The sequence below is a fragment of the Solanum tuberosum genome, unplaced genomic scaffold (genome assembly GCF_000226075.1).
Source record: "Solanum tuberosum cultivar DM 1-3 516 R44 unplaced genomic scaffold, SolTub_3.0 scf00486, whole genome shotgun sequence".
Lineage (NCBI taxonomy): Eukaryota > Viridiplantae > Streptophyta > Magnoliopsida > Solanales > Solanaceae > Solanum > Solanum tuberosum.
Genome location: NW_006239403.1, coordinates 365,625 through 377,948, shown reverse-complemented (window position 1 = coordinate 377,948; position 12,324 = coordinate 365,625). Strand labels below are relative to the sequence as shown.

The 12,324-nt window shown below is 35.9% G+C and overlaps 1 protein-coding gene across 1 annotated transcript; it reads right to left on the bottom strand.

Moving 5' to 3' along the window:
* Positions 1–8,058: 8,058 nt before the first annotated feature.
* On the bottom strand, positions 8,059–11,571 carry LOC107058302 (uncharacterized). The gene is made up of 3 exons (XM_015303842.1): positions 11,133–11,571; positions 9,435–9,460; positions 8,059–8,422 (listed from the first exon to the last, which is right to left on the bottom strand). Exons 1-3 carry the CDS (start codon positions 11,538–11,540, stop codon positions 8,059–8,061), a joined length of 798 nt encoding a protein of 265 aa, XP_015159328.1. The 5' UTR covers positions 11,541–11,571.
* Positions 11,572–12,324: the final 753 nt, after the last annotated feature.

Genomic DNA, 12,324 nt, shown 5'->3' with positions numbered 1-12,324 from the left:
ATTAAACTTTTTTTAAATTAATTTATTATCTTTTCACATTTAATTATTTTTTAAAAAATATGTGTATTTTTTTTAAAAAATAATTTAAAAGTGTCCTTTAATTTTAACGTTTTATTTTTTTACGTTTTATTTGATTTTCTTCACTTATTTTGATATCCGTTCAAAATTTAACTTATTTTTAAATACAAGACATTTGGAATTAAATTTGAAATCAAATCAAAACGAAAGACAAAGAAAATAAAATCAATAGAAAAATAAAAGAGAAAAAATAATGAATGTAGGTAAAAAAAAGTTTCGATACAAGGTAAAAAAAATGTTTATTAACTTAATTTAAATACAAGATAAAGAAATAAGAGTATTTTTTAAAAATTAAATATTAAAAGTTTAAATTTTTTTAAAAATAATTTTTTATTAATTTTTTTTAAAAAAATAATTTTTAATTTAAAATAATAATTTACACACGTGGCGGGCAAGTGTGTACAAACACAACTAATTTGAGTGGTTGAAGGTGCCATGTCGGCACAAAAGGTGCACAAAAATACGAATAAAATGAGTTCAGGAGGTAATAGGACCTTAGTTAAGTTTAAGTGTGTCTCTGAGATTTCGGTCATAGTCTAGGGGGGTACTTATGCCTTATCCCTATCAATATCAAAGAGAGATTTAGTAACATATAGTTAACAAAACGCAATCAACATGGGATTTGAACGATTAGAAAGAGGACCTTAGGAATGTGATCAATTAAATGCTAATTTCGCTTAATGGGTGATTACTAATTGCTTTAAGTTGTTGAATCTCAATGGGTAGGATATGTGTTGAATATAATAGTCATCTCTTGATCAACTATCATGTTTCGAGTGAGTTCTCTCGAACCTTAACAAGCCTAACAATACCAAACAATCTAATTCCTTAATTAACCCCACATTCTCAAGCTGGATTGTAAAGATGCAAATCGATACAACTCTCAATCATTCATTCTACTCTATACCTCATTCGCAAGAAAGCATAGAGAGTTAAGATAGAACCGAATTTGCAACTTCAGTTCATCAATTAAAACATGAACAAACAACTGAACCCATTTTAAAACAACATTAAATTCAACAATTAAAAATACTCATAAGCTAATTAATGCATTCAACTACATGATCACACCCATAATGTGAGGGGTTTTAGCCAAACATAGCGAAAATCAAGAAATTGTTACCAAAAAGATTATCCATTTGAATTGTTAAAAATCGGCAATACCCAATGCCAAAATTAAAGCTAGAATCCTAAAACCTCAAATCCGAGATCCAGATCTTCTCCAAGAATGTTCAACAATGTAAAAATGTAAAAGATCTCAAAAAGTGGAGAATACCGTCTTTGGGAAATCCTTTTCTACTTTCAAAAAATAAATTTATATGTTCCCAAAAATTCAACACGGAGTCCAATTGGCGAAGTTAGTCGAGATGCCGATCGACTCGGTGATCCGTCGAGTTGCACTTTACTCGCCTTTATGATGTGGCTCCTGTATCCAATTATTCTGGAAGATTAGATGAGTTGGGTCATGATCACCGATCCATTTGGTGTATTGCCGAATCATCTTTTTCTCGCCAAGTTGTCTTGGTACATGGGCTACTACGGTGGAACTTTTGGCAGCTGGAGGCTCACTTGATGAGTCGCCGAGTAGCTTTTGCGAGCTTTTGCGAGCTCCAGCTTCTCTTTTCTTCAGCTTTTCCAACTTTTTCGCTCATTTTTGCATCGTAATGTCCTTGCCTTGTTCTTAAACATTCATTGTTGCATATCAACATATTCACATCAGTTATGAGCACAGAGTAGGCATTGAGGAGACTAATTCATTGAATAATAAGTCCTAAATGAATCGAAATTCCCGACTCATCAACACCCACAACTTAAACTTTTGCTTGTCCTTTAGTAAAAAAACAAGATCAATCAGGCCAAAAGGGATGTCTACAAAGAGTGCTCCTTGAGACTCAACATGAATGCACACAAGGTTAAATCTACACATGCAATGCTTAATTGTGCACTAAAAGTTTCAAACTATGACTAGTCACCATCAAATAGAGTTCAAGCTCACAATGCTCACTTCCAATGCAAATTCATACCCAACAAGAGTACTCGAATACCCTCATATCAAGAATGATTCCATGCTCTCACAAAGTCAATCAAGGAATACAATTAATGAATCAAAATCAACTCTCACACTCCCAATGAGAAAAACATGCACGATTTTACCCATAGTCTTTTCCGTATTTTCCAACCAACACATCACTCGGCTCATGCAAGATTAAAAAGGTCTTTCAAGGCTTGTAATTGGGTTGAGGGTATGGGTATGATCATTATGACTTGGTGAATTCTACCTTCATGAAGCATGAATAAAATTTCACTTCTCCTTTTCTTTCATTCTTTTCATCTTCACATCTCATCCTTGGCATATTCAAGTCACAAAATATTTTTGGTATAGCTCATCGGACACCCCTTTTATTTCCACAACATTGCACACTTCAAATTTATCATTTCTTTGTTTTTCTTTTTCTCTTTTCCCCATTTTTTCCTTTTTTTTATGTGGAGGGGTTCCATCGTTGTTCCACACATGCCTTCAAGAACGAATTTTCACAAACTTCTTGCTTGATTTCTTTCCTCATTCTTACCACATCCCAACTTAGACTTTTGGCCTAAGTTGTCTATTCAAACAAACCAATGCTTCACAAAGATTTTAGGTGGGAGGACAATGTCATTTGCATTCATGTTTCTCAAATGGTGCCAAGCTAGGTTCACACACTCACAAGGTTGTCACACAAAGATATAAAAATTAGGTTCACTCTAAAAAAATTCTGCCTAAGATCATTTCCTTCATTCACCAAAATTAGTCAATTGGACAAACGAGAAAAATTCTAGGTACCATCATGCACATCTTTCAAGTAAACCTCACCACACAAGGCATTCAACACAATTATCGATCATGACTCTACAAGTTAAGCTCGCGTACAATGATCATTACAAGACTCACTTCGACAATCCAACAAGTCACAATAGGATGCTAAGAGTTCACCCATGACTTATGCAACTCAAATTGCCTTGTTGGACTTGCACAAACATGTCGTTCATCAATAGCACTATTCAAGTCATCGGTATTGACCACAATCGACACTCAAATGTATAAGAGAACAACGATCACATTCAAAATCGAGCAGTCAAGAGATAGACTAATGATTCAAAGCAAACATTCATTCACATTCAAACAACACGGATGAGGTTCGAACAAAAATAACAAAATGACAAAGTATCAAAAAAGAAAAAAAATACAACCAAGATGATATGTATCAAGATACCTTCACCACCACCAAAATATCTAAACAATATCCTCAATGTGAAATAAAAATTGAATGTATCAAAAGGAAAGAAAATGGAGGGAGAGTAAAAATCCCCCTGTCAGGCTACGCCTGAGGTGAACTCTGTGCACATGGGGTTTCCTCAACCTGGGCATCGGTGCCCGGCTCGACTCTAACTCTGGAGGTCTATGCAACTATCTCCTCTATGGGCTGAGCCGCTCGAGCCAATCATGGATGTGTTATGCAGTGAGGCCTCCATGGCCATTCGCACCAAGTCACCCTCCAAATCCTCTAGCTCCTCGAACACTGCCTCATCACGGGCCTCTATCTCTTCCTCATCTATCTTGGTTGTGTTAGAATCTCCATCATCATCAGCTGTAACAGTATTTCCGGTCATAGTAGCTGGATGGATCTCAGAAACAGCTGGCATATCCGCACTAGGGTCCTTGGGAATATCTACCTTACCCCACAACATCGAGATATCGGTAGACTTCAACTCATACATATCATGTCGGAGACCATTAATATCAGCCTTCAAGGCTGTCACATCCGCAGAGCCACGGTCAGACGTCTCACATACCTAAACCTGAATAGTGAGGGCATTTAATTCCAACTTGTGGGCTATGACCATCTACCGCTTTACTCTCAACTCCTCCAAAGTAGGATCCAATACAACAGCTATAACTCGGTCAATCATCGCTAGCATAACAGCCTCAACCCTTGAGGCCCTCACATCGACCAAATAGGCAAAGGTTGGCCATTTTGTATATCATGGCCTATGTCAAGAAGGGATGGGAAGAAATAGTAGGAGCAGGTGCAGTAGAGGTGCATGATCTAGGTATACCTATTAGCTCAATTGATGGAGTAAACTGAGTAGTGTCGGCCTCCATGGCCTCGACATTGACCACTGAAGAAGTGTCTCCGGAGCCTTCTTCCTCCTTTCAGCTTCATCTTATGTGTACTCAGCTTCAATCCTCCGAATATTAGTAGATGATGCAAGAGTCACCTCAGTACCCGTCTTTCCCACAAAGGGCATACAAGCTCGGTGACATAAATCACTGATAAGAATTGGAAATGAAAATGAGGTCTGGTTTTGTTTGGTCCTTATTGCCATCTCCTTTGAAATTATAGCCCCGAGTTTTAGCCACTCCCGATCAATAATACACCCAGCAGTGCAACCTTTGGATGTCGGATGATCGATTTATTCTATGAAGGCATCAATGTGCTAGAGATGAACCCAAACCAATACCAAGCAACAAAATTCAAGTCCTTCTTCTCAATCACAACTCCTGCCTCTATCCAAGAAGGACTCTCATCACTCAGCAACGGGACCAACCACTCCTTCAAGTCTTCCAACGTCTTGGTTTTGACCATGTCGGCCAAAGAATGGATAGTGCGCATAGTGCAGTCCAACAAATCATTAATGTTAGTCTAACAAATGGAATTGAGGCTTCTAAATTGGCTCATTTCATTCCCGTCAAGGTTTCTTATTGTGCGAAGCACTATGCTAAGTTATATTTCAGGAAAATGGTTAGGTTGCATGGAGTGCCCTTATCCATTATCTTCGATCATGGTACCCAATTTACTTCTCTGTTTGTAAATATTTTGAAAATGGTTTTAGTACTTGAGTTAAACTTAGTACGAACTTTCATCCGCAAACCAATGGGCAAGCGAAGCGTACTATCCAAACTTTGGAAGATATGTTTAGAGCTTGTGTAATTAACTTCAAGGGTAATTGGGATGATAACTTGCCTTTGATCGAGTTTGCGTACAACAATAGCTATCATTCAAGCATTGGTATGGCTTCATTTGAAGCCCTCTATGGTAGGATGTGTAGATCTCATATAGGTTGGTTTGAAGTGGATGAAGTTTCTTTGATAGGTCCCGAGTTGGTACATGAGGCTATGGAGAAAATTTGGCTTATTAGAGAGAGGTTAAAAATTACTCGAAGTCGACAAAATTACTATGCCGATGTTAGAAGAAGAGATCTTGAGTTTGAAGTTTATGATTGAGTCTACTTGAAAATTTCACCCATGAAGGGTGTGATGAGGTTTGGGAAGAAAAAAAGCTTATTCCCCGTTATGTGGGTCCATATATTAGATTTTGAGGTGTTTTGGTAAAGTTGATTATGAACTTGATTTGCCTAATGATTTGGCATCGGTGGATCCAATTTTTTATATATCTCTATTAAAGAAATGCGTTGGAGATCCAACATCTATATTTCCCTTGGAAGGTTTGGGAGTAAAGGTGAATCTTTCTTACGAAGAAGTTTTGATTGAGATTTTAGACCGGCAAGTTAAGAAGTTGAGAAACAAGGAAGTTGCTTCCGTAAAGGTTCTTTGGAAGAGTCAGTTAGTTGAGGGTGCTACTTTGGAGGCCGAGGCCGATATGATATCATGTTATCCTCATCTTTACCCTCCATTCCTACTCTAGCTTGAGGTATTCAGTCCTTCATGCTTTACTCTTTAGGTTTCATGCGTCTCAGATATCCCCGTGATTCCTCATTTATGCATGTTCATGAAAAACTTGATTTTTGAGAAAATGAGTTGACTTGATAGATTTCTTTATGTTTATGTGCATTTGAGTATGAGCTGCATGTATACCTTATGAAATGATGTTTTGAACATGCATTAGTTTGAAGTTGATGTTTCCTCCTCGATTATGTGCATTTATGTGATTGCATTCATGTTGGGCTATTAGGTTCAAGTTTCTACCCTCTGTATGATGTCTTGAATCCCATTCGAGGATGAATGTTCCCAAGGGGGAGATATTGTATAATGTCTTGAATCCCATTCTATGATAAGATAAGTCATGATTAATAACGATTCCATGAGATTTATGCTTAGCACCGAGAGATATTGAGATGGAAGCTCTCCCATAGTCGAGGTTGGGTTTCTAGTAGCAATCCTCTTATCCCATAACTATGTGCCACAATAGGATGTTGTCTTAGATATACATTAGCTAGTGGATCCACGTAAGCTAGAAGTTTATGGTTCTTCTCTTGGCAAGTGAGGACATCCTTTTTCGGTGTGGAATAGACATCAGATTCCATTCTATATCTCACATGGTCTACATGTCCGTTATAGGTAAATCTGCCACAATAACGAACTAAGGTTACTTCTAGAAGTATCTCACAAGTGATTTAAAGAAGTTTAGCATATGTTGACCATGATTATGATTTATGTTTTCTAACCCTTTTTATCTTATGATTTAGCATGGTCATTGCATGTCATGTAAAGTCCTTTTTAGCATGATTTCATAACTTTTATGCATTGCTATCATACTTTGTACTTTCCATGTACTAATGCATACTTCTGCCTACATTGTTTCACTAATGTAGGGTCACACGTTTTCCTTTCGCACACTCATGGCTAGTTGATCCTATTGAGCTTGAAGCCTTGGTTTGTGATGTATGAGTTACGTCCCAATCAATTTTCTTACGATTTAATGGATGGCTTATTGAGACAAATGTTAGACTTCCGTTTTGATTCAAAAATTCTTTATATAAAATGCTATCTATTGAACTCCTTAAGTTCTATTATCTTGTATGACGTATGTTAAGTGACTTGTGTAGGGACTCTTGACGTCTTATACGATATTTCATGTCTAGGGTGTACTTAGGGTCGTGACAATGTCAAAATACCATTGACCCTATAAGACGATAATCTTGTCATGCTCCTCATACAAACCGTTATGGATACTCAACAGGTGAATATGAATGATCTTATGTCTTACTAACAACCTTGAATTCTATAGTTGTGCCAAATTCGTACCTGCACGCTAGTGGTCAGAAATGTTGGGAGGATGCAATACATGAAGAAATAGTTCCCTTTAAGGAGAATGATACATGTGATATGGTGAATAGACCAACAAATGCAAAAATTATTAGAAGTAGATGGGTGTACTCAATCAAGATGAAAGTTGATGGATCCCTAAATTGATACAAGGCAAGATTGTAGCTCAAGGATACAAGCAGGAATATGAAATTGACTTTGATAAACATTTGCCCCAGTAACTAAGATGAAGACATTACGTATATTGCTTGCTTTAGCATCAATAAAAGATTGGAAGTTGCATCAAATAGTCTTCAAAAATGTTTTCTTGGATGGAGAGTTACAAGAAGTTGTCTACATGAATCCACCACCTTGTTACAAATATTTTAATAAAAACCAGGTGTGCCGTTTTAAGAAATCTCTCTATAGATGAAAGCAGGCCCCTCGCTCTTGGTTTGAAAAGTTTCGCACTACAATCTTAGATGATGGTTTTACTCAAAGTAACTCAGATTACTCATTATTTCTTCGTCGTTCTACCTCAGGTTTTACTATGTTTCTCCTTTATATGGATGACATGATTATCACAGGAAGTGATGAAGTTGGAATCTCTCATTTGAAAGATCTGCTACACTCTTCGTTCAAAATGAAAGACCTAGGAAAGCTAACATGTTTTTTGGGTTTAGAGGTAAGTTATGGGGAAAAAAGCATACGATTGAGTCAACTAAAGTATACAGAAGATCTAGTTCAGTTAGCTAATCTTATTGATCATAAAAAGGTTCATACTCCAATGGTAGCGAATACAAATTATTAAAAAGAGGAAGTAGAGATTTTTGGCAATTTGACCTTATATAGACGTCTGGTTGGATCACTTATTTATCTTACTATGAATCGTCCAAATATATCTTATGCAATACAACTATTAAGTCAAATTTGTTACCAAGCCTTACAAGATGTCCCTATACAGCTTTACTCAGGGTTATTAGATACATAAGAGGAACTGTGAATTGAAGTCTCTTATTCCCATCATCTTCATCGCTGGAAATGGTGGGATATGCAGATGCAGATTGGGCAGGATGCCCTGATTCAAGAGGATCCACAACAGGTTGGTGTATGATACTCGACTCTTTCATGATCTCTTGGAAGTGCAAGAAACAATCTCTAACATCGAAGTCATCCACAGAGGCAGAGTATAAAAGTATGTTTACTGGATGCTCTGAAATAATTTGGCTAGGAAGATTGTTATCAAAACTTGGCATCAAAATTGAAGAATCAACCACATTGTATGGAGATAACACTAGTGCAATTAGAATAACAATCAATCTTGTTCATCATGAAAATACAAAGCAAATACATGTAGATTGTTACTACATTTAAGAAATGGTTGAATATCGGAGTATTAACTTGAAGTATATATCCTCTTGAGATCAATTGACTGATTTATATACAAAGGTCATGTCAAGAAGTAAACAAAATTATCTTTTGTCCAAACTCATGATTTTTGATAAACAACATTGGTTTGAGTTTGAGAGAGAGTGTAGACTATACCTTATTTATTAGTCCCAAATCAGTTTCAAATCATCCCCAAATCAGAGATCTCCCAAAATCAGGGACTGAAATTTGCACATAATTAGAATTCTCATTTCTTGTATAAATATCCTTTAAATCCTATAGTTTTATTATTAAAAACAAATCACAATTCTTTTATATCTGGTTGTTCTAAGTTTCTATCATTATTCAACTAATATAAATAATTAAATGGATACATATAAATATATCATTATAGATAGATTAACATAAATAGATAATTTTTATCGTGTATTGCTTAAATTATGCAATTTATATTTGCCTTTTAACTATACTAGTTTTTTGACACGTGCGTTGCACGTGACTACCAATTCAGAAAATATATGTTATGGTAAATAGTATTGCTTATTTAAGTGAAGATTTCAATAATAAGTTCGGAAAATGGTCATATTTACCCTTGAACTCTTAGAAAAGGGTTATATTTATCCTTCGTCATACTTTTTTGATATATTTGCCCTTACCATCCAACTTTAGAGATATATTTGCCCTTGTATAGTTAAGTATTGTGTCACCATTTTTATTAGTTGACATGGCGCCTACATGGCTCCATGTGTATATATTTTTATTAAAATTAAAATTTTATTTTCTATTTAGTATTTTACCTGATCCATTTAGTAAAATTTGACCCAACCAAAATAAAAACCCATTAACCCATTAAATTTCCGTAGCTGCTGTCATGTTGTATAAGATGCAACAAGCTAAAGGACTATCATGGGCTAGATTCTTGAGAGTTCTCAATATCATATACCTGGAAATGGTACCATTGGGTGTTTTCTGCAAAAGGTATCCAAAATTACATTCTTGAAGATTCGTGCAAAAGGATGCATCAGGATACTAAGGTGCCATAGTATGTTTCTTATAAAATGATCGGCAACTGCTTCACTCCTTGCGCCTACAACAAAATTTAGTGAGAGCCCAAAATGAAGATGCTAGTGTTGGATCTTCTCTCTCAATCAAGATCGGAATGGCTTCTCTCTATATGAAGCTTTACAAGATGATGGGTATAGAAATTAGGGCAATTGGGTATTGGAATCGAGTTAATGGGTCTTTATTTTAGTTGGGTTGGATTTTACTAAATAGGTCGGATAGAATACTAAATAGAAAGTAAAATTTTAATTATAATAAAAATAAATACACATGGAGCCACATAGGCGCCACGTAAACAAATAAAAATGGTGACACAATACTTAACTCTACAAGGGAAAATATGTGCCCAAAGTTGGATGGTAAGGGCAAATATATCAAAAAAGTATGACGAAGGGTAAATGTAACCCTTTTCTAAGAGTACAAGGGCAAATATGATCCTTTTCCGTAATAAGTTTAACATAAAATAATATTGTAGATTATTCTGTGAATGTTCAATGTGGATTGTCATATATATTTCTTTTTCACGCGAGCCTATGGAGATGGTGAATGAAAAATTTTATTAGTTAAATGCAATAATGTATATATTTATTTAAATTTGATGAGGTTCAATCATGTAATTAGTCGTATCTCACTAAAATTACCTTATAGACGAAATTTGTTGTGTATTTTTCTTGTAATCTAACCAAATGTGCTATGAACATGTATTCCACGTTAAATTGTTTAGATGTCATATGAATATGCGGAGAGAACAACCACAATTTATCTTTTGGAACTATTTTCTATATATTAATTTGTATTTTATATACAGATAGTTATCTGACCGTCCATAGTTAACTCAGAACGGTTTTCTTTTTTTTAACCGGAAAAACTAAAAATTAAAACTTAAACAATATATTCTATCTGTGAAATCATATATATAATCAATTGTTCATCTTACACCCAACAAAGATATAGTTCATATACCTGTAAACGATTTTTCAATTTATTCAACAACAACAACAACAACATACCCAGTGAAATCCCACTAGGTGGGGTCTGGGGAGGGTAAAGTGTACGCAGACCTTACCACTACCTCGTGGAGGTAGAGAGGCTGTTTCCGGAAGACCCTCAGCTCAAGTGTAACAAAGCCAAGTAAAGGAAGAGAATTATATAAAGCATAACATCCAATAAGAAAAATAGTGCATAATCAACAAAGGGGGCAATACATCAAGAAAATAATGTGAGAAGTGAAACGCAGTAAACAACATAAGGCTATAGGAATCACAGACAAGAACTACAAGTGTAAGGCTAAGACTACTACAAACGCTAACAACCCATACCCTCACCAGGAAAGACAACACGCTAACCCTACTAGCCTCTTCACATGTCCAAACCATCTCAGTCTCGCTTCCCTCAGCTTGTCCACCACAGAGGCCACTCCCACCTTCTCCCGGATAACCTCATTCCTAATCTTATCGCTCCTAGTGTGCCCACACATCCATCTCAACATCCTCATCTCCGCAACATGCATTTTCTGAACATGTGAGTTCTTGACTGGCCAACACTCCGCTCCATACAACAAGGCCGGTCTAACTACCACTCTGTAGAACTTACCTTTAAGTTTAGGCGGGATTTTCTTATCACACAAGACTCCAGAGGCAAGCCTCCATTTCATCCACGCAACCCCAATGCGATGTGTGACATCATCATCGATGTCACCACTTCCTTGTATTACAGACCCAAGATACTTAAAACTTTCTTTCTTAGGAATGATCTGTGTGGCAAGTCTCACATCCACATCTGCCTCATCCAATGCATCACTGAATTTGCACCCCAAATATTCTGTTTTGGTCCTACTCAACCTGAACCCTTTGGACTCCAGCGTTTGTCTCCACACCTCCAACCTCGCATTAACTCTGTCCCGCGTCTCATCAATCAGTACTATGTCATCCGCAAATAACATACACCATGGGACATTTCCCTGAATGGACTGCGTCAACTCATCCATCACCAAAGCAAATAGAAAAGGGCTAAGGAACTGATCCCTGGTGCAACCCCATCTCAACTGGGAAATGTTCCGAGTCTCCTCCAACCGTTCTAACCCGAGTCTTGGCTCCACCGTACATGTCCTTTATCGCCCTAATATAAATCATCGGGACACCTTTAGCCTCCAAGCACCTCCAGAGGACATTCCTTGGCACCTTGTCATATGCCTTTTCAAGGTCAATAACACCATATGAAGGTCTCTCTTCCTTTCTCTATATTTTTCTACCAGTCTTCGCATCAGATGGATGGCTTCGGTAGTCGATTTTCAATTTATTCAACCAAGCATAATTTGTCAAAGGAAAAATAACAAAACTGTGTTATCACATATATAGGGGAGGTATAATAATATGAAAAATTATTGATCAAAATTTAATATAAGGAAAGATGAAAGATAGAAATAATTAATGTAATAACAATGGAATTCATATTATTATAACTAATTCTCATAATTCATAATATTATAACTAAGAATGTAAAAGAGTTTGAATAGGTTTGCAGTAATTAGTAATAACTAAGAGAATTTATAATGTTATAACTAAAGAATTAATGTGCAGTAGCTGAATTTGTAATAAACTTTATACTTACATAAATAAATAGGACTTCTAATTAATGTTACTATTTTTTATAGTTATTAGATTTTAATTTAGAGTAGGGACCAAATGTAAATGTTTATTCCATATAACTGAATATAAAAATTATTTTGTAAATGATAAATTTTAAATGATTCATGTATATTCACATATTTT

Bases quoted from the DNA above. Each gene is read 5' to 3' on its own strand.
- LOC107058302 (XM_015303842.1), bottom strand. From the start codon at position 11,540: ATGGATGAGTTGACGCAGTCCATTCAGGGAAATGTCCCATGGTGTATG. The intron at 9,461-11,132 runs GTGGTAGTTAGA...TACCTTTTGCAG, and splicing joins TTAAAGGTAAGTTCTACAGA to AAAACACCCAATGGTACCAT. The intron at 8,423-9,434 runs GTATATGATATT...ATGATGAACAAG, and splicing joins CCCAATGGTACCATTTCCAG to ATTGATTGTTATTCTAATTG.